This window comes from Pan paniscus, chromosome 18 (genome assembly GCF_029289425.2).
Source record: "Pan paniscus chromosome 18, NHGRI_mPanPan1-v2.0_pri, whole genome shotgun sequence".
Taxonomy (NCBI): domain Eukaryota; kingdom Metazoa; phylum Chordata; class Mammalia; order Primates; family Hominidae; genus Pan; species Pan paniscus.
Genome location: NC_073267.2, coordinates 56,118,472 through 56,143,233, shown reverse-complemented (window position 1 = coordinate 56,143,233; position 24,762 = coordinate 56,118,472). Strand labels below are relative to the sequence as shown.

Sequence of the window (24,762 nt, the reverse complement as noted above, 5' to 3'; positions counted from 1 at the left end):
GGTGCGGTGGCTCATGCCTATAATCCAAGCACTTTGGGAGGTCGAGGCAGGCGAATCACGAGGTCAGGAGATGGAGACTATCCTGGCTAACATGGTGAAACCCCGTCTCTACTAAAAATAGAAAAAAAATTAGCCGGGCGTGGTGATGGGCGCTTGTAGTCCCAGCTACTTAGGAGGCTGAGGCAGGAGAATGGCTTGAACCCGGGAGGCGGAGCTTGCCGTGAGCCGAGATGGCACCACTGCATTCCAGCCTGGGCGACAGAGCTAGACTCCGTCTCAAAAAAAAAAAATTTGGTAAATGGGTTTGAGGTATAGAGCTGGACATTGTTGGAGAAGGACTATGGCTAGAACTGTAGAAATAACGTACTTGCTAGAAGAATGTGCTTGAGACATCAGTGGAATTTTTTATTTTTCAGCCTACAACACAGCAGTCCCCTCAGGATGAGCAGGAAAAGCTCTTGGATGAAGCCATACAGGCTGTGAAGGTCCAGTCATTCCAAATGAAGAGATGCCTGGTAAGAATGGAGATGTGGGAGGCACAGTTGCAGTTTGTGTGTTCCTAAGGAAGCATGTGCAGTGTCTTCTAGAGTCAGGTGTTTCTGGTAAATCTAATCTTCACCGTCTACCAGCATCTATCTTCAGTCTCATCTCCCTCAAGCACTTTGTGGAGCAATTTCAACAAAGAGCCCTGTTTACTCACATGTATATTTATGGTTTGGGATTGTCTGTCTTCCCTACTAGAATACAAGCTCATAAGAATAAGAGACCCTTCCTTTTATTTACACATTACTGTATTATTACCACACCAGTGTCTGACCAGAATTACTAGCCTCCTTGGTTCTATACCTCAGACCTGAGGAATACTTAACATATAATAGGTACTCAGTAAATATTTGTTGAATGAATGGATTTAAATGCTTTGCATTTGAATTATTCAGCTTTTTTTCTAAATATCTTGAAAACTTTAATTTCTTTGCTGAATAGATATATTTATTGTAGAAGCTAGCTTAAAAATTATACTTAACACTTATTTACATATTTTTATATTCTAAAAGATAAAGTAAGAGATAATCTGTGTAGATACTGTTGATTCTCTGGATTAAAATGTAAGGAATTGAGCCAAATTGGTTAGTACTTTAAACTATAAATTACTGTGATGAAGATGATGCTATTTTACCTTTGTAAAATGTCTTACTGTGCTTTCTAAAGCATAGTAATATGCTCTTGTGTCTTTTATTGGTTTAATTCCTAACAAATTGGGAATGAAAAATAAATGTCTTGGAATGGAGAAGCTGGGTTTGCTATTGCTTGCTTCTTTCTCTTCCTGTGTATGGATAGTGTTTCCTCTATCTCAAGGAATTGCTTGCATTTCTGAGTTAAGTGGAACATATGGGCATTGTGAGGGCTTGAAGAATGCAAGAGGAAAGCAAACTTACATGGATAGTCATTTCAGACAGCTCTGAAGAGTCTTTAACCCATGACAAAGCCATGTCAGGATAGTATCTTCCTTCACCTGAATCAGTATGCCAGTTCTCTTGATTGCAGGTAAAATGTGATGAATGGAGCTAGTTTCCTAGTCTCTATAGATTGAAAAGATTAGCATTCTATCAAGAAGCTTGCAGTCTTAGCTATGTTGTCTTACTAAGAATCATGTATCTTTTTCTTTTTCAGTAGAGACGGCAAGGTGAACTGATCTAAGTTGTTTTTTTAATGTGGTTAAAATCATTTAAGTGCGGTATTCTTTTAAAACTATGTAACAAATCCTTGATGTAAAGAATTTGTACAACCAAGATAAATGTTTATTTAAATTAAGCATTCTCATCTATTCTCTTGGTATTTCTGTAGGACAAAAACAAGCTTATGGATGCTCTAAAACATGCTTCTAATATGCTTGGTGAACTCCGGACTTCTATGTTATCACCAAAGAGTTACTATGAACTTTGTATCTTTTGAATGTTGAAGACTAAACATTTGGACCATACCTTTTTCTTGATAAGGCCAATTTTGTTTGTTCTTTATGAAGTTTTTCTGGAGTTATCTTATTCTTCGTTATCTGAGTCACATGGCACTCCTTCTCCACGCAGATGTGCTAAGTGAGAAAAACACTTTGAGAGTACTCCTTTCCTATGCTTAAACATCTTTAAATGTGTTGTCGGTGCATCTCAATTTTCAGACCCTTCATGAGTATATTTAGGCTATGACACAGTTGGTTCTTTAATACTTAGATTTTGTTATGCAGCAGTCTCAAATGGACAGGAATTTAATCATTTGCCATTTCAAAACCCATTAGCAGTCTGACAGGTAACCATTGTATTTACTGCTTTGCTTGACCACACATGCTTTAAAACCCTTATTTTAAAGTAAGAAAAGTCCGGCTAAAATTCTTCCTTCCCTTGAACACTTTCTTAAAGGACTAAAACTTAAGATGTCTGCCCAGTAGTTAGTAATGACTCCAACAAGTTTCAAAGTTTTGTTTAGGTTGGCTTATTTTTATTTTTAGTCCTTAATCATAATTAAAAGATATGGCCATTTCTGATGAACTGCACTACTTGGAGGTCTACCTGACAGATGAGTTTGCTAAAGGAAGGAAAGTGGCAGATCTCTATGAACTTGTACAGTATGCTGGAAACATTATCCCAAGGCTGTAAGTAATTACAAATCAGAGAACTTTTGTGTCTGTATTTCCCACTATATGTTACGTCTTTTATGATTATCAGCTTAAGAAAAAGTTTTAAGGGTAATTTCTTAACAAATTGAGATGAACATTTTGGTAGATATTCTCTTACTTGTTTTAGAGTAACTAGATTTACGTTTTATGTAGATATTTGAGGAATTTTGGAAATAGAAAAAATGGACATGCTTGCTATTTTTTTAATGTCTTGACTATTAGAAAAATTAATATAATTGTTCTCTTCCTAATATGTTTAAAGGTAATATCTATGTTGTATATATACAGTGTGTGTGTGTGTGTGTGTGTGTATGTGTGTGTGTGTGTGTGTGTGTGTATAGTTTTTTAGAGGTCAGTCAGTGGTTATATTTTAAATGAGATATTTTCCTTGTCATGCGGGAGAAAACAACATGGTTCCTGTCTTGTTTATTTAATGTTTTGTTCAGTGTGTTTGGAAATAAATTCTTGATTTGAATATTTTATTTCTAATCAGCATTTCTTCATAATTTTCCTAGTTACCTTTTGATCACAGTTGGAGTTGTATATGTCAAGTCATTTCCTCAGTCCAGGAAGGATATTTTGAAAGATTTGGTAGAAATGTGCCGTGGTGTGCAACATCCCTTGAGGGGTCTGTTTCTTCGAAATTACCTTCTTCAGTGTACCAGAAATATCTTACCTGATGAAGGAGAGCCAACAGAGTAAGTGATTTTCTTTCTTAATTTTGTTGCAATATTTCTTTCATTGTAGAATGTATAAAAGTGTGGAAACATGTACAGAAACAAAGTATGAATAATTCTTCCACCCAGTCAGCCATTTAGGTAGCATTTGTATATAGATTTCCTTTGTAATATAGAACTCCTCAGTATATGTGGTATGATCTAAAATGTACTCTTATGCAAATTTTATCTTTGGATTGTTAGGACCTGCTTTTTTCATTTAATGTAATTTTTTCTACTACATTAAATCTTCTTTGAAAATAAAACTTTTTTAAGAGAGTTGTATTTGGAAATTGAATTCGTAATGAAATAATAAAGTGTGAGCCACCTGGATTTCATAATTGTTCCTTTAGTGTCTATCAGTTTTTATAATTTATAGACTGCTAGTTACCTTGGAATATAAGTGATTTGAATTATCTGTTACGAGTTAGCTATTAACTCCAGAGAAGGAAAAATAAAAGCCATTCAGAGACACTCCTGTCTCTTGTGTTATCAGTATTCTAGCATCAAAGTCTACTGTACTTTTATCCCACAGCAGGGGCAGATGGTCAGCCAACTGTGGTCTTCAGTGGGGTGAGCTGTTCACATGACAGGTCCCCAGATTAAAGAACTTCATTCCTTTTTTAAAAAGTTTATTCATTTATTTTCTTTCTTTTTTTAATTTTTAATCTTTTTTCAGTTTGCCCCAACAGATTTTGTTCTTTTCTTTTTAATATTTTCATTTATTTCTAAGGTTTTTAATATATCATTTATTTCTAATGTTTTTTAATATATCTGCATCAATTTCTTTTAAAACAGTACAGAAAAGATAAAACATTTAACAATGTAGAGAAATTGATGAAGTTACTTGCTTTATTATGTTTTGACTGTCCGTTTTGAGCATTTAATTAGGCAATCAATAACAATTTTTGAAAGGTACTGAGGTCTCCATCCTAGGAGACATAGAAAAATAAAGCAGGAAATCCATGGTCTCTTCCCTCACAAAGCTTACATTCCAATTAAAAACAAAATATTCAACAGTAAAATGATGTAGTTAGCAGTACACCATAAGTGTTACATTTTTTAGCCTTTTGTTTTTGTTTTTGGTTTGTGGGGATGGGGTCTCATTATGTTGCCCAGGCCAGTTTTAAACTCCTGGCCTAAAGCGATCTTCCTGCCTTGGCCTCCCAAAGCACTGGATTACGGACATGAGCCACCATGCCCATCCTTCTAGCCTTTTTCAATTAAGGAAGTTGCCATAAGAGCAAGTCCAGTTGGCCCAGGATGAGGAGTTGGGGAAAGTAATTTGCCCTTTAAATTTATACTGTCCTCTCCATGGTACTTTTTACCCTAGAGTCTGTTCCCTTTGAAATTTAACACTAAGCCAATGAAGTTGAAAGTGATTTTTTATAAAGCAGTGGTGTACTATAGAGATAAGTAGGAAATACACAAAGGAGAAGGATAGTAGTAAGTTGGTCCTGTAAATACTGTGTAAAGACTTTTCTGTTTCTTTGCAGTGAAGAAACAACTGGTGACATCAGTGATTCCATGGATTTTGTACTGCTCAACTTTGCAGAAATGAACAAGCTCTGGGTGCGAATGCAGCATCAGGGACATAGCCGAGATAGAGAAAAAAGAGAACGAGAAAGACAAGAACTGAGAATTTTAGTGGGAACAAATTTGGTGCGCCTCAGTCAGTTGGAAGGTGTAAATGTGGAACGTTACAAACAGGTTTATATATTTTTGTTACCTCTTCTTATGTTCAGAGATAAACTGAAATCTGATTTTTAAAATCAGAATATTTTTGTTATACAATAGTACATTGAAAAACATCTTAAAATGGCTGTTATTGAAGAAGACTTAAACGGAAAGATATATATGCAGTGTTTGTGGATTGGAAGACTTAATATTGTCAAAATAGCATTTAAAAAGAATTGATTTATAGATCCAATGTAATCTCGGTCAAAATCCCAGCAGACTTTTGTAGAAATTAAGAAGCTGATTCTAAAGTTTATATGAAGAAACAAAGAACCTGGAACAGCTACAACAAATTTGAAAAGGAAGACCCAAGCAACCTGAATTAATGATTTACTCTAAAGCTGCAGTGAGATCCTGTGTGGTATTGGTGAAAAGGATAGACACACAAATCAATGGAGGGGAATAAAACAGGGAATGGCAAACTTTACCTGTGAGGGACCAGATAATAAATGGTTTTTGACTTTGTAAGACATGTGCTGTACAACAAGCTTGTCCAACCTGCAGCCCAGGACAGCCTTGAATATGGCCCAACATAAGTTTGTAAACTTTAAAACATGAGATTTTTTGCTTTTTTTTTTTTTTTTTTTAAAGCTCATCAGCTATTATTAGTGTATTTTATGTATGGCCCAAGACAATTCTAATTCTTCTTCAAGCCAAAAGATTGGACACCCTGGTCTACAACTAATAACAGTGCAGATATGGTGCAAAAGCACCCACAGGCAATATGGAAGTGAATGGGCATGGCTGTGTTCTAGTAAAACTTTATTTGTAAAAACAAGCAGCAGCTCAGTTTACCGATCTCTGACTGGACAATCCATAATAGACCCAGATATTTATGATCAGTTATTTTTGATAAAAGTACAAAGGCAACCTTTTCAGCAAGTGATTCTGGAACAATTGGATGTTTATATGCAAACAAAAAACCCTGAACCTTGACCCATCCCTCATACCATATAGAAAAAACACAAAAATCAATCAGAGACCTAAATATAGAACCTAATAATGTTAGAAGAAAACACAGAGGAAATCTTTATAACCTAGGATTAGACAAAGATTTCTGAGGATATACAAGCACAAGCCATGAAGAAAAAAGCTCACTTTTGAGAGGCCAAGGCAGATGGATCACTTGAGTCCAGGAGTTTGAGACAGGCCTGGGCAACATAGGGAGACCCCATCTCTACAAAAATTATCAAAATTAGCTGGGCATGGTGGAACGTACCTGTAGTCCCAGCACTCAGGAGGCTTGAGGTGGGAGGATGACTTGAGCCTAGGAGGTGGATGTTGCATTGAGTGGAGATTGTGCCACTTCACTCCAGCCTGGGCAACCGAACAAGACCTTGTCTCAAAAAGAAAAAAGCTTTTAAAGTTTAGAAGTGAAGTCTTGGTGAGAAAAATCTCAAATACGATTTTCAAGTTAGTAGTTCAAATGCATTACTAGAGGAATAGCTTAAGATTTTGAAAACAGATTTTAACCCTTATGTGTGTTTTTTCTCTTTTAGATTGTTTTGACTGGCATATTGGAGCAAGTTGTAAACTGTAGGGATGCTTTGGCTCAAGAATATCTCATGGAGTGTATTATTCAGGTAGCTGGGAACATTTCATTTTTTTTTAAACGACCTATTTTATCTTTCATTAAATTTAATTGTTTTGAAAAAATTTTGATGGAATAGGAAATAAGCTTTCCTGAATAAAGAGTTTTCCTTGCGGGGTGTGGTGACTCACACCTGTAATCTCAGCAGTTTGGGAGTTCAAGGTGGGAGGATCTCTTGAGGCCAGGAGTTCAAAACCAGCCTGGGCAACATAGCAAGATGCCGTTTCTATAAAAAATTAAAAAAATTTTTTTAGTGTTTCTTTTTTTTTTATGTAATCTTGCTTCTTCTAAAAATAATTTAAAAATAGGAATTTTCTGTTTCTAACTTATACCTTGGTCTTTGTATCGATGTGGTTTGTTTTCCTCCAAAATGTAGGAATGAGTAATCTGAGTTTTCTAGGTCTCTGTAGCTTTAGTTTAATTGTAGGTGCACTTTGTTTATTGGAATATTTCTGTCTGAGCTTATGTTTAGTAGAGAGGTTCAAAAGTAATGTGTTTGAATTTAGTTGTATAAGAATACAGTGTTTTTTTCCCACAAATGTGAACTTTACCATATGTGAGTCCAGAATATTACGTGAAATACTTTTATTTGTATTGATCATTTGATTTTCAGGTTTTCCCTGATGAATTTCACCTCCAGACTTTGAATCCTTTTCTTCGGGCCTGTGCTGAGTTACACCAGAATGTAAATGTGAAGAACATAATCATTGCTTTAATTGATAGGTAAGACCTTCCAACACTGGCGGATAAATGCTCTGACTTGGGAATAATGAATTTTAAACATTTTTTTGAATTATTTGTTTCTGTTACATCTTTATCATACCAATGATCTTAATTTAATTATACTATAAATAATTTAGCTTTGTGAGTATGAGTACTAGGTACTTGTCTATGTTAGACATGAAAGAGGCTTAACTTAAATGTGCAGGAGACGTGAAGATAATGAGTATCTTTATTCTGTGTGCTTAATTGACATTTAAAGATGTTGTACAGACTTATTTTTTAAATCATACAAATCCAAAGATCATATTGAAGAACAAAATTTGTTTTTTACCATGATGTAAGTATCTTGCAGTGGGAACTCATTTGATTTAGAGTAGCCGTAAGATACTGATGATTGAAAATGTTCAAGTAATCACTCTATCATCACATTTTCTTAAAGAAAAAATTTTAAGTATCAAATATGTTTAATACATCCACTTTTTTATTTTCTTAGTTTTTTTTTTTTTTTTTTTTTTTTTTTTTTGAGACAGATCCTCACTCTTGTCACCCAAGCTAGAGTGCAGTGACGCTGTCTCGGCTCACTGCAACCTCCGACTCCTAGGTTCAAGTGATTCTAGTGTCTCAGCCTCCGGAGTAGCTGGGATTACAGACATGCACCAACAAGCCCAGCTAATTTTTGTATTTTTAGTAGAGACAGGGTTTTGCCAGGTTGGCTAGGCTAGTCTCAAACTCCTGAGCTCAAATGATCCGCCTGCCTCAGCTTCCCAAAGTGCTGGGATTACAGACATGAGCCACTGCGCTTGGCCAATGGGTGACTTTTTTGCAGCCATGTTATGTAGTAGTATATGATGTCTGTCCTACACTTGTAAGCATTGTCATGAAACCAGAAACCTAAGAGAAGATTTATTTCTGCAGATACCTTTTGTATGTTTTTTAAAAAACTAAGTTATTAGTTTTAAAGTCTGAGAATTTAGATAACAAATTTTTCCAAATTATCAGCTCAATCCTGGGCAGCAAAAATTCCATACTTATTGGGCCCACTCTTAAAGGAAGCTAGTAACTGGATTTTCCTGAGTTGCCTGTAATGTCACTTACACATCTCTGTCAGTAGTGATGCTTCTGGGCGTAGCAAAATGTGGATGTAGTTGTGACTGACAAACAGATAATGAAACATACTATTTTGAGTAATTTAAGATGTGGGAAATAAAAGTTAATTTTATGAATTTTAGACTTAGTTGTATTTCAAGCTTTAGTAAAAATGCAGTATCTTAAAATAGTCTATGTACTTTTATTTTTTAAAGGTTATTTATTTAAATCATGGTTGTTGAATACATTTGTCACTTTAAATGCATTTCTGTCCATATCTACTTAATTATGCTTCAAAGAGTTTGAGAGAATTATCTTGTTGAAAATCTACTTAATATGGTGTGAAATAAGAATGCTGATGAAAAAGGTTTCATTGGCAAAACTGTTTAGTTAAAAATGAATTGAGGAGGCCGGGTGCAGTGGCTCACATCTGTATTCCCAGCACTTTGGGAGGCCAAGGAGGGAGGCTTGCTTGAGTCCAGGTCAGTACCACCCTGGGCAACATGGTGAAACCCCATCACTACAGAAAACACAAAAATTAGCTGGGTATGGTGGTACATGCTGTTAGCCCCAGCTACTCAGGAGGCTGAGGTGGAAGGAGGATAGCCTGAGCCCAGCAGGTGGAGGTTTCATTGAGTGGAGAGTGCGTGACTGCGCTCCAGCCTGGGCGACAGAGCGAGACTCTGTCTCAAAACAAAACAAAACAAAACAAAACAAAACAAAAACCTTTTGGGCTCATACAAAATATAGAAAAGCAATAAAGAATAAGATGTCATCCATGATCTCACTACCCAAACCCTGTATCTTTTAAAATAAAGGGGTGTTTTTTTTTTTTTTTTTAGATTAGCTTTATTTGCTCACCGTGAAGATGGACCTGGAATCCCAGCGGATATTAAACTTTTTGATATATTTTCACAGCAGGTGGCTACAGTGATACAGGTTTGTGTAGCATTTCTCCTAAGTTCTCAAAACTTTGAAACTTCTCTGCCTTCCTTTTACAATTGTTTAAAATAAATTGTGTGGTTTTCTAAACATTCCAGTCTAGACAAGACATGCCTTCAGAGGATGTTGTATCTTTACAAGTCTCTCTGATTAATCTTGCCATGAAATGTTACCCTGATCGTGTGGACTATGTTGATAAAGTTCTAGAAACAACAGTGGAGATATTCAATAAGCTCAACCTTGAACAGTAAGTCAGTTACATTTTTGTAAAAATCCTCAAAGATATTTTTGTCCTAGATTTGCTTTTCTTTCTCAATTGTTTTTTGAACTGCTGGCATTTGTCTTGTTTTAATCATGCATTAAGATTGTCATGCTTAGCACTACTAGGGGCAGAAAGTAGTGACCAATTACTTGTTTTTTTATATTAAGGAAATTGTGGTACCTATGGACCATAGGCAGTCTTCAGGGACCAGTGTCTCCAATTTGGATCCCTTTCTGTGTGTCAGGGGCATCCAATCTTTTGGCTTCCCTGGGCTGCACTGGAAGAAGCATTTTCTTGGGCCACACATAAAATACACTAACACTAACAATAGCTGATGAGCTTAAAAAAAAATCCCAAAAAAACTCATAATGTTTTAAGAAAGTTTACGAATTTGTGTTGGGCCGCATTCAAAGCCATCCTGGGCTGCATGCGGCCTGTGGGCTTTGGGTTGGACAAGCTTGCATGTGAATGAGTTTGTTCTTAAACTGGTAAGGAAACTTTGTCAGGCAGTATTTATTTCCATAAGTGGTGTTTTCCTACGAATCAGCACATGGTGAAAAATGAGGGGCTATGTATATTTAAGGTGCAGAATTAAATTGGTTTAAATATCTTTTCTATTTTGAGCTTTGATTTTGATACCTTAAAGGAAATATCAACAGTACTATTTCCAACTTGAAGCCTCCTCAGCTGTTCTGTCCTAGACTTATGGCGTCCTCTAGTGGCCACTATGGGCAGCTCTGATCCTGTTACCTTCCCCAGCAGTTCCCTTCCTGCCCCCTTCCCCACTGCTCTGGACTTGGGTCAAGCCAGGCCTGCCTCCCGCCAACATATTCTTCAGAATTTTACCTCATGTAATCTTCCTCCTTTCTATCTCCCTTCCAGTGGTTTACCTGCATCAAGAAAATTTCTTCTTTTTTTCCTCCCTTTGTATTACCCTTGTTCTTTTGGTCATTTTTGGTTTTGTGTGTGTGCAAACTGAAAAGTCCAGATGTGGAATGATAAGTGTGAGAGAAAATTAAATGATGTGCCAGGTGTGGTGGCTTGCATCTGTAATCCCAGCTATTCAGGAGGCTGAATTGGGAGAATCACTTGAGTCCATGAGTTTGAGAACAGCCTGGGCAACATAGCGAGACCCCGTCTCTAATAAAAAATAAAATTAAAAATAAAAAAATTTAAATTAAAAAAACTAAATGATGTATCTGTGTCTTTCTCCCCAAGTGAATTTTAAAGTAAAAATAGACAAAATAATTAGAAATAACAACCTCTAAAGAGGTTGTAGTAAATGCCCCAATATGCCTCAATATCTACAGAATGATTTTACTAACGACTACCTAAAAGTCAGTCAGCCTGCTTTTCCTTAATCACCAACATCTGATGCAGAAGAAATAGTTTATGTATTTTTCTGTTGTGTCGAATTGCTGGTTTTGCATGGAGTTTTTTTCCTACTTATTTTCATCATGAATATACAATACTTGTTGGCTGGCCCCTGGGAACCAAACTACCACTTAAAATACTTCCCTTAGAAATGTCATCGAATTCTAGACAGTCATCTTAACTCCAGCTATACCATCTGTTCATGAGTTGGAAACTGTATCTAGTTTTGTATCAACAGAAAAATAATAGATGAATATATATTTGTGTTTAGATAAGCATTTTTATCCTCCTGAAAGGAGGTTGTTATAGTCTTCTGTGGTGGTATGATTCTCTTGACCCATTTCCTTTAATGTGTAATGAAAAATTTCAAATTCTTATGGAACAAATGCTATTTGTGTATATAGAAAGTTAATTTTATTCATTAAGACTTCTGTTTTTCTTTTTGTAGTATTGCTACCAGTAGTGCAGTTTCAAAGGAACTCACCAGACTTTTGAAAATACCAGTTGACACTTACAACAATATTTTAACAGTCTTGAAATTAAAACATTTTCACCCACTCTTTGAGTACTTTGACTACGAGTCCAGAAAGAGCATGAGTTGTTATGTGCTTAGTAATGTTCTGGATTATAACACAGAAATTGTCTCTCAAGACCAGGTAAGAGAATACCTACGTGCTATTTTAGGGAAACAGTGTTACAATTTTAGACTTTGGACCTAGATACCTGAGATGGGAGGGGAGGGTAATTCAATACTAAATAAAATTTACAAGTAACTTTTTCATTATATAAATTAAAAATTGGAGATGTATAAAGAATTATAAAACATTTATAATTCCACCAGATAGAGAATAACCACTGTTAATTAACATTTGGTGCATATCTTTCCAGACTTTTGTCTGTATATGTGTGTACGACATACATGTGTATCAACTTTCTCACCAAAAAAAGGAATATCTTGTTGATACTGTATTGTAATTTTATAACTGGAAACACTTTTGATAATGGCTTTGTATGCCAATGGTTTCACCTCAGTGGGTTTCTTGTGCCTCGCATGTTACAGGTGGATTCCATAATGAATTTGGTATCCACGTTGATTCAAGATCAGCCAGATCAACCTGTAGAAGACCCTGATCCAGAAGATTTTGCTGATGAGCAGAGCCTTGTGGGCCGCTTCATTCATCTGCTGCGCTCTGAGGACCCTGACCAGCAGTACTTGGTATGAGTTTACCCTTAGTATATCCCTGTATCAGCTCCTAGTGAAATCACATGTTCAAGTGCTTAAAATGGTTTAATTCACTTTCTGGTCTTAGATGGTTTTGAAGGAATTGCAACTGAATTAAAGATTCACTTGAACCTGGGAGGTGGAGGTTGCAGTGAGCCGAGATTGTGCCACTGCACTCCAGCCTGGGCAACAGAGCGAGACTCCATCTCGAAAAAAAAAAAAAGATTCATGGCATCCATGGGCTTTTACTTTATATGTAAACACATAATTGTTTGTAAACTTCTGGAGCATGTGAGTAACAATTCAGTTGCTCTGATTTCTTTTGAAGACTATCTGAGAATTACAAAAAAGTCTGTCTTCTTTTGCTTGAGTGCCGATAATTATTCCATGTTCATTTTTTCTGAACTATGTATTGCTTATAATAAACTTTATAAGAAATACAATTCTTATATTTAATTTTACTTTTCCAAATTTGCAAGTATAAATTATATTTGTCACATTGAAAATGTGAGTTTTTGTTTTTTGATGAAAGATTTAAAAATTCATTTTGCCTTTTTCTTAACTTTTTTTTTTTCTGATAAAGAACAATCACATGAGGTTCTCTCTTTATTATTAGTCCACAGGGAATCATTGTGAAATGGATAAAACATGTTGCCTGAGTAGGGGTATCAGTGACCGATACTAGATAGATAGTTTATTTTAGTGAAGGGTTAGCACAGTTGGCTGCTTAATTATTGTTTGGGCAAAGTAGTTTAACCATTCTTGGATGCATAAGGCTATTAGGCTGCTATGATGAAAAAGACATTTGCTTGAGGATGTCCTGACTGTCTCATCCCTTTCTGTTGACTTTCTTCATTGTAGTTGACACGCCTGTACTTCATAATCAGTGTGAAATAAGAGGCTGACTTCTGTTGATAGTGTGATGGTCTTTGTCTTGGTTTAGTGACAAACATTCCAGGACTGTGGTATTGTGCTCTGTGAGCTATGTGATCTGTACAGAGTGACTGTCTAAGTATTTTAACTGATTGCCTTATGTTTCTGTGTGAGATTGTATCTGTGTGTTTTCATTTTCTATTGCCTACCAAATATAGTAGTTAGAAACTATTCCTTCCGGCGGGGCATGGTGGCTCACATCTATAATCATGGCACTTTGAGAGGCTGAGGTGGATGGATCACCTGAGGTCAGGAGTTCAGGACCAGCATGGCCAACATGGTGAAACCCCATCTCTACTAAAAATGGAAAAATTAGCTGGGCGTGGTGGTGGGCGCCTGTAATCCTAGCTGCTCAGGAGACTGAGGCAGGAGAATCACTTGAACCTGGGAGGTGGAGGTTGCAGTGAGTGGATATCACGCCATTGCACTCCAGCCTGGGCAACAAGAGTGAAACTCCGTCTCAAAAAAAATTATGCCTTCTGCATGTGGCTGATTGGTTATTCCCATGTATGGAGATCTTTAATGATAGGGTCATTAGCTCTGACTTCCTCTAGGGGAAATGCATTCTCTTATTCATCTACCATATCAGGAATTTCACAAAACCTGAATGCCATTGTGTCACATATACTAAAAATATTTTATAAACTCTGTGTTTTTCTTGTAATTTTTCTGAATTGGCTATATGTTGTGCCATTTCAGAAAAAAAAATCCAAGAAAAACACAGAATTCATGGAATATTTCACAAGTAGCTCTTTTAAAGTATGTTAGCATTTTCCTTGACTTAAATGGTCTTAAAATTTTTTTGAATGAGGAGGTATGATGTACCAGTAATATGCATATAGTTGTTGTGTATCATAGCAATAGTTAATATTACTGAGCGTATGCCTTGTGCTAAGTAGTGGTAAGCCTTCACATGTGTCACTTGATCTTCCCAACAACCCTAGGAGTTTATAGAAACTTGTGGCTAAGAGAAGGTAAATAATTTGCCCAAGGCCACACATGTAATAAGTATTAGCATCTGCTTTTAAATGTGAGTCTCTGAGTATCTTCACAGCCTTCTTTTTTTCTCTTTTCTTTTTTCTTTTTTTTTTGAGATGGAATCTTGCTCTGTCACCCAGGCTGGAGTGCAGTGGCATGATCCCAGCTTACTGCAACCTCCATCTCCTGGGTTCAAGCAATTCTCCTGCCTCAGCCTCCTCAGTAGCTGAGATTACAGGTGTGCGCCACCACGCCCAGCTAATTTTTGTATTTTTAGTAGATACAGGGTTTCCCTATGTTGGCCAGGCTGGTCTCGAACTCCTGACCTCAACTGATCTGTCCACCTTCGGCCTCCCAAAGTGCTGGGATTACAGACATGAGTCACCACACCTGGCCAGAGCCTACATTCTTTATCTGTGCAGCATACTTTGCACATGTGTGTATGAAAATATATTTAAATATATCTTTGCTTCTAACTCGCTACCTTGGGCAGGTTATACAACCTCTCTGAAACTCAGGCTTCCCCATTTGTGAAATGGAATAGTATCTGTCTCTGGGTTGTTGTGACAACTTGAGGAGATAAGAAATATGTAAATTACCTACCATAAAGTATGGTACATTGTATATATTCACAAAATGTTAGCAATGATGATTAGAGCCCACATTTATTTCACAAATGATTAATCAGAGTTTGGATATTTTTTTTTCTTTAATGCTTTTGGGTCAGATTTTGAACACAGCACGAAAACATTTTGGAGCTGGTGGAAATCAGCGGATTCGCTTCACACTGCCACCTTTGGTATTTGCAGCTTACCAGCTGGCTTTTCGATATAAAGAGAATTCTAAAGTGGTGAGTTTACTTTTAAGTATTTAGGTACTTTTTTCCCTCTTTCATCACTCTGAGTGTGTGTGTGTTTGTTTTATATTATAAAAAATTTCAAACGTACAAAAATAGACAGTGGTATAATAAAATCCCATTTTCGCCAACTCTCTAGTTGTTACTTATCCTGTGCTAAGTGTTCCTAACGGTGATGGTGGTGGATCACATACTGAGGGATCACATAAAAAGCACTTAGAAATGCAAGATTAAAGCAGTGTGAATTTATGCTGAAACTCTTTCCTAAGTTCTAATTCAGGTTAGCTTTAAAACCTAAGGAGAGGGCCTAGCATTGCAGTCGTTTCTCTCTAAAGGCATATCATTGAATAATATGAGTTGTGGGCAACTTTTTATGAGCTTTTTTCTTCCTCAAAATGGAACCATGGCTTGAGTCTTCACAGTGTAGTTTTGAAGAAAATACCTCAAGCTCACGTACCTGAAAGTTGGACATTCAGGTTAATGTTAAGGAACAACCTCAGTAACTTAATTTTGTTTGTTTGTTTGTTTTGAGATAGGGTCTCATTCTGTCGCCCGGGCTGGAGTACAGTGGCGCAGTCTTAGCTCACTGCAACCTCCAACTCCTGGGTTCAAGCGATTCTTGTGTGTCAGCCTCCTAAGTAGCTGGGATTACAGGTGTGCACCACCATGCCCAGCTAATTTTTGTATTTTTAGTAGAGACAGGGTCTTGCCATGTTGACCAGTTGGTCTCGAACTTGTGGCCTCAAGTGATCCTGCTGCCTCAGCCTCTCAAAGTGCTAGGATTATAGGTGTGAACCACTGCATCTGGCCTCAGTATGGACTTGATTTTCTCATAATAGAGAAAAAAGATGTATGCAGTAGACCTACCAGCATGAAACAGCAGCTTTTGGCCAATTTTTATTAGGCCAGCTTATCATTCACTCTTTACCAGCGTTTATGGATAGGAATTTGTGAATATAACAATAAAAATAGCAACCAGCTTACATTACAAAGCCATAGTAATTAAAGCAGTATGGTAATATGGTACTGGCATAAAAACAGACACATAGACCAATGGAACAGAATAGAGAGTCTAGAAATAAACCCACACATATGCAATAAACTAATCTTTGATAAGGACACCAAGAATACACAAAGGGGAAAAGAATGGTCTCTTCAATAAATAGTATTGGGAAAGTTGGATATCCACATGCAAAAGAATGCATTTGGACCCTCATCTTATGCCATATATAATAATGAACTCAAAATGAATTAAAGACCTGAAACCATAAAGCTCCTAGAAGAAAACATAGGGAAAAACCTCCTTGTCATTGGTCAATGATTTTTTGGATATGAAACCAAAAACCTACGCAACTAAAGCAAAAATAAGTTTAAAAATAAGCAAAAAATAAGTTTAAAATAAGCAAAAAATAAGTTTAAAATAAGCTTAAAATAAGCAAAAATAAGTTTAAAATAAGCAAAAAATAAGCAAAAATAAGTTTAATAAACTAAAAAGCTTCTGTACAACAAAGGAAACAATCAGCAGAGTGAAGAGACAGGCAGTGGAATGGGGGAGAATATTTGCAAACTATACATCTGAAAAGTGGTCAATATCTAAAATATATATGGAATGCAACTCAATAGCAAGCAAATGAATAACTTGATTTAAAAATGAGCAAAGGATCTGAATAGACATTTTTCCAAAGAAGACATACAGGTGGCCAACTGGTATATGAACAGATGTTCAACATCATTTATCAGGAAAATGTAAATCAAAACCACTATGAGATGTCACCTCACATTTGTCAGAATAACTGTTATCAAAAAAACAGAAAATCAAGTGTTGGCAAGGATGTAGAGAAATGGGAACCCTGTTTATTATTGGTGGGAATATAAATTAGTATAGCCATTATGGAAAACAGTATGGAGTTCCTCAAAAAACTGAAACTAGAACTACCATGTGACCCTGCAGTCCCACATCTAGTTATGCATTCAAAGGAAAGGAAATCAGTATCTCAAAGAGATATCTGCACTCCCATGTTTATTGCAGCATTATTCACAATGGCTGAGATATGGAAACAACCTTAGTGTCCATCGATAGATGAGTAAAGAAATTGTGTTGTGTATATATGTTTGTGTATATACGTATATATGTGTGTATATGTATGTACACACATATTCTCTACATAGTAGAATAATACTCAGCTATAGAAATGAAGAAAATCTTGCCATTTATGACAACAGGGATTAATCTGGAGGACATTGTTCTAAGTGAAATAAGCCAAACACAGAAAGGCAAATACTATATGACTTCATTTATATGTAGAATTGTTTTTTAAGTTGAATTCATCCAGCCTGGGTAATATAGCAAGACCCAATCTCTATTAAAAAATAAAAAGGCCAGGTGTGGTGGCTCACGCCTGTAATTGGAGCACTTTGGGAGGCCGAAGCAGGCGGTTCACCTGAGGTCGGGAGTTTGAGAACAGCCTGACCAACATGGAGAAACCCCGTCTCTACTGAAAATACAAAATTAGCTGGGCGTGGTGGCGCATGCCTGTAGTCCCAGCTACTCGGGAGTCTGAGGCAGGAGAATCACTTGAACCCGGGACGCAGAGGTTGTGGTGAGCCGAGATCGTGCCATTGCACTTCAGCCTGGGCAACAAGAGTGAAACTCCGTCTAAAAAAAAAAAAAAAATTAAAAAATTAGCCAGGCGTGGTGGTACATGCCTATAGTCCTACCTACTCAAGAGGCTAGGGCAGGGCTGGGTGTGGTGGCTCACACCTGTCATCCTAGCACTTTGGGAGGCCAAGGTGGGCGGATCATCTGGGATCAGGAGTTTGAGACCAGCCTGGCCAACATGGTGAAACCCTGTCTCTACTAAAAATACAAAAATTAGCCAGATGTGAGGGCACATGCCTGTAATCCCAGCTACTCAGGAAGCTGAGGCAGGAGAATCACTTGAACCCGGGAGGCAGAGGTTGCAGTAAGCTGAGATCGCGCCACTGCACTCCAGCCTGGGTGACAAAGTGAGACTCTGTCTCAAAAAAAAGAGGCTAGGGCAGGAGGACAGCTTGAGCCCAGGAGTTGGAGGCTGCAGTGAGTTATGATTGTGCTTTTGCGCTCCAGCCTGGGTGACAGAGGGAGACCCAGTCACTAAAAAATGGTTGAACTTGTGTAAGCAAAGACTAGAACAGTAGTTGCCAAAGAATACAAACTTTCAGTTATAAGATAAAAAAATTCTGGGGATCAAAACGATTTAGGGCAAATAAAAGTAACTAGCCTTTACTTATTTACTAGCATTTCTTACTGTGTTGTCATGCACTGTGCCAAGGTCTATGACTGCCACTGTCACTTTTTTTTTTTTTTTTTGAGTCAAGGTCTTTGTCGCCCAGACTGGGATACAGTGGTATGATTACTGCTCACTGCAGCTTCGAACTCTTAGGCTCAAGCGATCCTTCCATTTCAGCCTCCTGAGTAGCTGGGACTGCAAGCATGTGCCACCACACTGGCTAATTTTTTATTTTTTGTAGAGACAGAGTCTCACCATGTTGCCTAGGCTGGTCTGAAACTCTTGGGCTCAAGCGATCCTCCTGCCTCCTTGGCCTCCCTAAGTGTTGGGATTACAGGCATGAGCCACCATGCCCAGCCTGTCGCCATCTTTTAAAAATGAAAAGAACTGATTGCTTTAACAAGAAGAAATTTGGATAGTCAATCATGATAAAATACTTAACCTCACTTGTAATTACAACAGTGAACCTTTTAAGAAATCAAATTGGCAAAGAGAAATGAAAAATAAGGTTCAGCAATGGCAATGGTGTGATGAAAATTCATTCTCATCTAATGTTGGCAGTGTGAATTACTATAATACTTCTAGGAAGTTGGCAGTATGTAAGTAGGGTGTTAAAATATTCAATAATTTTACTTCCAAGTGGAATTCCAAGAATTTATACTAAGGGAATAATTAGGGTCTCAATAAAGCTTAGTGTATATAGAACATACGTTGTAATATTACAGATTATGTCTAAAAGGGAATAGTTCAATAAATTATGCCATAGCCAGTCTCCATAATATTTTCTAGTCATTAAAATGATTTCGAATTAGTATCGGGAAAATTGTTAGGACAAAATAAGAAAAATTAGAGCTGGGCGCAGTGGCTCACGCCTGTAATCCTAGCACTTCGGGAGGCTGAGGCAGGCGGATCACCTGAGGTCGGGAGTTTGAGACCAGCCTGACCAATATGGAGAAACCCCGTCTCTACTAAAAATACAAAATTAGCTGGGTGTGGTGGCGCATGCCTGTAATCCCAGCTATTCGGTAGGCTGAGGCAGGAGAATCACTTGAACCTGGGAGGCGGAGGTTGTGGCGAGCTGAGATCATGCCATTGCACTCCAGCCTGGGCAACAAGAGGGAAACTACTTCTCAAAAAAAAAGAAAAGAAAAGAAAAGAAAAATTAGATACAAATTACTTGAAGTGTGAATCGATTTTAACTCTCAAGAAAATAAGGGCTAGATGCAGTGGCTCATGCCAGTAATCCTAGCACTTTGGGAGGCTGAGATGGGTGGATCACTTGAGGTCAGCAGTTCAAGACTAGCCTGGCCGATAAGGTGAAACCCCTTCTCTACTAAAAATACAAAAAATAGCAGGGCGTGGTGGCGCGCTTGTAATCCCAGCTACTCAGGAGGCTGAGGCAGAAGAATGGTTTGAACCCAAGAGGCAGAGGTGGCAGTGAGCCGAGATTGCACCAAAGAGAAAAAAGAAAACCACACACAAAAATGCCAGTTACATTACAGTTACATAGAAAAAAAGAAAGGAAGACATTTAGCATCCGAATGTTACCAGTGATTATCCCTGGGTGGTAGATTTAGGGATGATGTGTGGATGATTTTGTGTATTTTTCTAATTTTCTCCAATTTGGGAATGTAACTTACAAATCAGAAAAAACAATTATCAGCCAGGTGTGATGGCTCATGCCTGTAATCCCAACCCTTTGGGAGGCTGAGGCGGGAGGTTTGCTCGGGGCCAGTAGTTCAAGATCAGCCTGGGCAACAGAATGAGACCCTGTCTCTACAAAAAAAAAAAAAAAAAAAAAAAAAAATTAGCCAGGTGTGGTGATGCAAGCCTGTAGTCCTAGCTATTCAGGAGTCTGAGGTGGGAGCATCACTTGAACCCAGGAGTTCAAGGCTGCAATGAGCTGTGATCATACCACTGCACCAGCTGGGTAACCGAGCTTTTGAAAAAAAAAAAAGGAAAGAAAAAACAGGTTGGGTGCAGTGGCTCACGCCTGTGATCCCAGCACTTTGGGAGGCTGAGGCGGGCAGATCACTTGAGGTCAGGAGTTACCAGCCTGGCCAACTTGGTGAAACCCCACCCCTACTAAAAATACAAAATTAGCTGGGTGTGGTGGTGGGCACCTGTAATCCCGCTACTCGGGAGGCTGAGGCAGGAGAATCACTTGAATCCAGGAGACGGAGGTTGCAGTGAGCCAAGATTGCGCCACTGCACTCCAGCCTGGGCAACAAGAGCAAAACTCTGTCTCAAAAAGAAAAAACAAATACCAAATACATTAACATTGCAAAGGCAATTTAACCTCAAATGATGTTTTGAGAAGACATCCTGCTTGATTTACTTGTTTGCCCTATAACTGAAACAGAGAAGGAAAATGACAGGAAAACTGTGCACACAACTTACACTATTTTGTTCTATTAAAATGGATATCGTGGAACAAGTTAATTTTGAATTTAAGGTAACTTAAAATGTTTTTTCTTGTTTTAGGATGACAAATGGGAAAAGAAATGCCAGAAGATTTTTTCATTTGCCCACCAGACTATCAGTGCTTTGATCAAAGCAGAGCTGGCAGAATTGCCCTTAAGACTTTTTCTTCAAGGAGCACTAGCTGCTGGGGAAATTGGTTTTGAAAATCATGAAACAGTCGCATATGAATTCATGTCCCAGGTGATGATCTGTTCTTTCTGCGTTGTCATGTCAGCTCTGCTGGGTTCAGTTGCTTGTTTGCAGGCATGGTGGTAATGCACATGAATTTACTCTTCTTTTACTGAATGTGTAACTACCACCTTCCCACCATCATGGAACCTGTTAATATTATTGTTGTAATTGACTGGTGTTGATCATTTGCTGATGAAATCTAAGATTTCCAAGTGGGTCATGGTAAAAGTGTTTCATGGAACATAAAATTCGGGAAATGCACTCAATTCCCAAAATCCAGTTTGGGAACCCTGGGTTAAACAAAGTTGAAAGAAGTTTCTTTATTGCAACTTTTTAGCGTTTTTACCATCTCAGTTGTGTCCTGTGGCTCTCAAGAGAGGGTGCAGCATGTTCTGATATGAAGGCTGCAGAAGTCTCACAGGATGGAGGTTTGGTGACAAGTACTTTGGAAAATGCTCAACTAGAGGATGGTTGGTCCTTGAAAGTCCTTTCTGCTTTATGTTCACTAGGCATTTTCTCTGTATGAAGATGAAATCAGCGATTCCAAAGCACAGCTAGCTGCCATCACCTTGATCATTGGCACTTTTGAAAGGATGAAGTGCTTCAGTGAAGAGAATCACGAACCTCTGAGGACTCAGTGTGCCCTTGCTGCATCCAAACTTCTAAAGAAACCTGATCAGGGCCGAGCTGTGAGCACCTGTGCACATCTCTTCTGGTCTGGCAGAAACACGGACAAAAATGGGGAGGAGGTAAGGTCATTCCTGACTGCATGATAGCAGACAGGATCCATAACAGGGATCAGTTGTCATGGCCTTGTGTTCTGGAGGTGAAACATTTGGGGTGCTTGGAAATCTGATGAACAAAATTGCTTTGTTTTGTTAAAAAAGAGAGTCTCATCCTGTAGTGAAGCCTCTGTTTGATGATATTGTAACATAGCAAGTTCAAACCACTACCTGTTTTTAAAAAAATACAGCTGTATACTTCAAAACAAGAAGAAGGAGAATGAAAAGGATTTAAATTTGTTATGTCCCTTTAAAACACGAAAGAGCACGGTAGTGTTGTGTTTCTTTGTATGAAAACGAGATGTTTCATTAATCTCTTCACTGTCCCCCTGCCCTTTTATTTTAGCTTCACGGAGGCAAGAGGGTAATGGAGTGCCTAAAAAAAGCTCTAAAAATAGCAAATCAGTGCATGGACCCCTCTTTACAAGTGCAGCTTTTTATAGAAATTCTGAACAGATATATCTATTTTTATGAAAAGGAAAATGATGCGGTAAGTGAATTAGTAGTGTTGTTAATAAACTAATATTTTCCCTTCCTACTCTTAGGAGATTTGATATGTACAAAAGTTTATCATTCTGATACTTTAATCACTGTTCATTTGAAAAATGTAAAATAATTTACAGATGTCAAATAATAGGCTAATTTGTCATAATGTTCTAGTTTAAGATAATTCCTAGGCTGGGCGTGGTGGCTCATGCCTGTAATCCCAGCACTTTGGGAGGCTGAGGCGGGCAGATCACCTGAGGTCAGGAGTTTGAAACCAGCCTGCCCAACATTGTGAAACCCCATCTCTACTAAAAATACAAAAATTAGCTAGGTGTGGTGGCAGGCGCCTGTAATCCCAGCTACTTGGAAGCCTAAGGCAGGAGAATCGCTTGAACCTGGGAGATGGAGGCTGCAGTGAGCCAAGACTGTGCCATTGCACTCCTGCCTGGGCAACAAGAGTGAAACTCCGTCTCAAAAATAATAATAATAATAATAATAATAATTCCTAAACGCAGTATCCTTTTAGCAATACAGTTTTGGTCAAGATTTGTAAGTTAAATAAAATTTTGCTTGTTTTTCTTTTTTTGACAGAGTCTGGCTCTGTCACCCAGGCTGGAGTGCAGTGGCAATCTCAGCTCATTGCAACCTCTGCCTCCCAGGTTCAAGCAATTCTCATGCCTCAGCCTCCTGAATAGCTGGTATTATAGGCGCCCGGCACCACGCCCAGCTAATTTTTGTATTATTACTAGAGATGGGGTTCCACCATGTTGGCCAGGCTGGTCTCAAAACTCCTGACTTCAAGTGATCTGCCCGCCTCAGCCTCCCAAAGTGCTGGGAGTACAGGGATGAGCCACTGCGCCGAGCCAATTTTGCTTGTTTTAAAGGGTTTTTTTTTTTTTTTTTTTTTGATAGTCAGTAATTGTTCAAACTAGGAATTGTATCCCCATCTTTCTTTTTTCATAATTACTCAGGTAATTGATGAATGTAACAGAAGCTCCTCAAAACAGTTTTATTAAATTGCCTTTCATTTTTTGTGGTACGTGCTTGATCATGAATTTGTACATATTCTTTTGTAGGTAACAATTCAGGTTTTAAACCAGCTTATCCAAAAGATTCGAGAAGACCTCCCGAATCTTGAATCCAGTGAAGAAACAGAGCAGATTAACAAACATTTTCATAACACACTGGAGCATTTGCGCTTGCGGCGGGAATCACCAGAATCCGAGGGGCCAATTTATGAAGGTCTCATCCTTTAAAAAGGAAATAGCTCACCATACTCCTTTCCATGTACATCCAGTGAGGGTTTTATTACGCTAGGTTTCCCTTCCATAGATTGTGCCTTTCAGAAATGCTGAGGTAGGTTTCCCATTTCTTACCTGTGATGTGTTTTACCCAGCACCTCCGGACACTCACCTTCAGGACCTTAATAAAATTATTCACTTGGTAAGTGTTCAAGTCTTTCTGATCACCCCAAGTAGCATGACTGATCTGCTATTTAAAATTCCTGTGATCTGTAAAAAAAACAAAACAAAACAAAACAAAACCCACAAGCACTTATCTTGGCTACTAATGAAGCTCTCCTTTTTTTTGTTTGTTTGTTTGCTTCATTGTTGATTGTGTATTTTCTTCATTCCTGGGGAGTACTAACCCAAAGGCGTCTGTCTCTTTTGTTTTCTAGTCCAATTTGAGATTAATTTAGAAGAAAGGAATACTGTATGTGAAATTCATCTTGGGCTTTTCCCTAAATTGCAAGATAAGGCCATGTGTAAGATTTTCCGTAAAACTAGAATATATTAATGCATGTTTGAGAATTTTAAAGCACCATGGTCAAAACCAGAAGCTATATTTTGCATATTTGGACTCAGCCATCCATTAAGAACCTATGTTGTCCTCTGGACATATTTATCAATATAATTGGGTTTTAAATAGTATAAAAGAAAATTTGTGATCTATATAATTTATGTATCACCTTCATTGTAAATTTAGCAGGAAATGCATCACAATTATGATTTTTTTTTTTTTGCACCAGTGAAACAATAAAGATGCTATTAACAATTTTGGAGCTTTTTTTCCCCTTTCATACTATCTTTAATTGATAAAAAGAACTAGTAGTATGGCTATAGAGTTTAATAGTCATTCTCATATATTCACAGAGCTCACTTAACTCTAGTTTTAAGCACTTGTTGAACAAGGCAGCATCTACTCTTTTAGTCATTTATACCCCTTTTCTTTCCTCAACTTTACCCTGCTTTTCCCAAGGCATGATGAATTCACATAAACCCCCCAAAGGCTCACCACCGATACTAGTTACCTACTATATAATAAACCATCCCAAAACTTACTGTCTTAAAACAGCAAACATTTATCTCACAGGTCTCTGGATCAGGAATTTGGGAGCAGCTTAGCTGGTGGTTCTGGCAAAGAGTGTGGTGTAAGGTTGCAAACAAGATACTGGTTGGGGCTGCAGTCATCTGATGCTTTG

General features: G+C 37.8%; 1 protein-coding gene across 1 annotated transcript in view; it reads left to right on the top strand.

Annotated features, from left to right (window-relative positions):
* Window positions 1–24,337, top strand: part of VPS35 (VPS35 retromer complex component) — a 29,564-nt gene extending 5,227 nt beyond the window's left edge. Inside the window, exons 2-17 of the mRNA XM_003819788.7 lie at window positions 417–515; window positions 1,846–1,942; window positions 2,521–2,644; window positions 3,184–3,366; window positions 4,881–5,094; window positions 6,621–6,704; window positions 7,326–7,435; window positions 9,364–9,460; window positions 9,562–9,710; window positions 11,548–11,755; window positions 12,160–12,315; window positions 14,960–15,082; window positions 20,842–21,021; window positions 21,522–21,761; window positions 22,141–22,284; window positions 23,357–24,337. Of these exons, the coding sequence (XP_003819836.1) occupies window positions 417–515; window positions 1,846–1,942; window positions 2,521–2,644; window positions 3,184–3,366; window positions 4,881–5,094; window positions 6,621–6,704; window positions 7,326–7,435; window positions 9,364–9,460; window positions 9,562–9,710; window positions 11,548–11,755; window positions 12,160–12,315; window positions 14,960–15,082; window positions 20,842–21,021; window positions 21,522–21,761; window positions 22,141–22,284; window positions 23,357–23,536 (2,388 nt within the window). The 3' untranslated portion in view covers window positions 23,537–24,337. The remainder of the gene's footprint in view (window positions 1–416; window positions 516–1,845; window positions 1,943–2,520; window positions 2,645–3,183; window positions 3,367–4,880; window positions 5,095–6,620; window positions 6,705–7,325; window positions 7,436–9,363; window positions 9,461–9,561; window positions 9,711–11,547; window positions 11,756–12,159; window positions 12,316–14,959; window positions 15,083–20,841; window positions 21,022–21,521; window positions 21,762–22,140; window positions 22,285–23,356) is intronic.
* The last annotated feature ends 425 nt before the right edge of the window (window positions 24,338–24,762 follow it).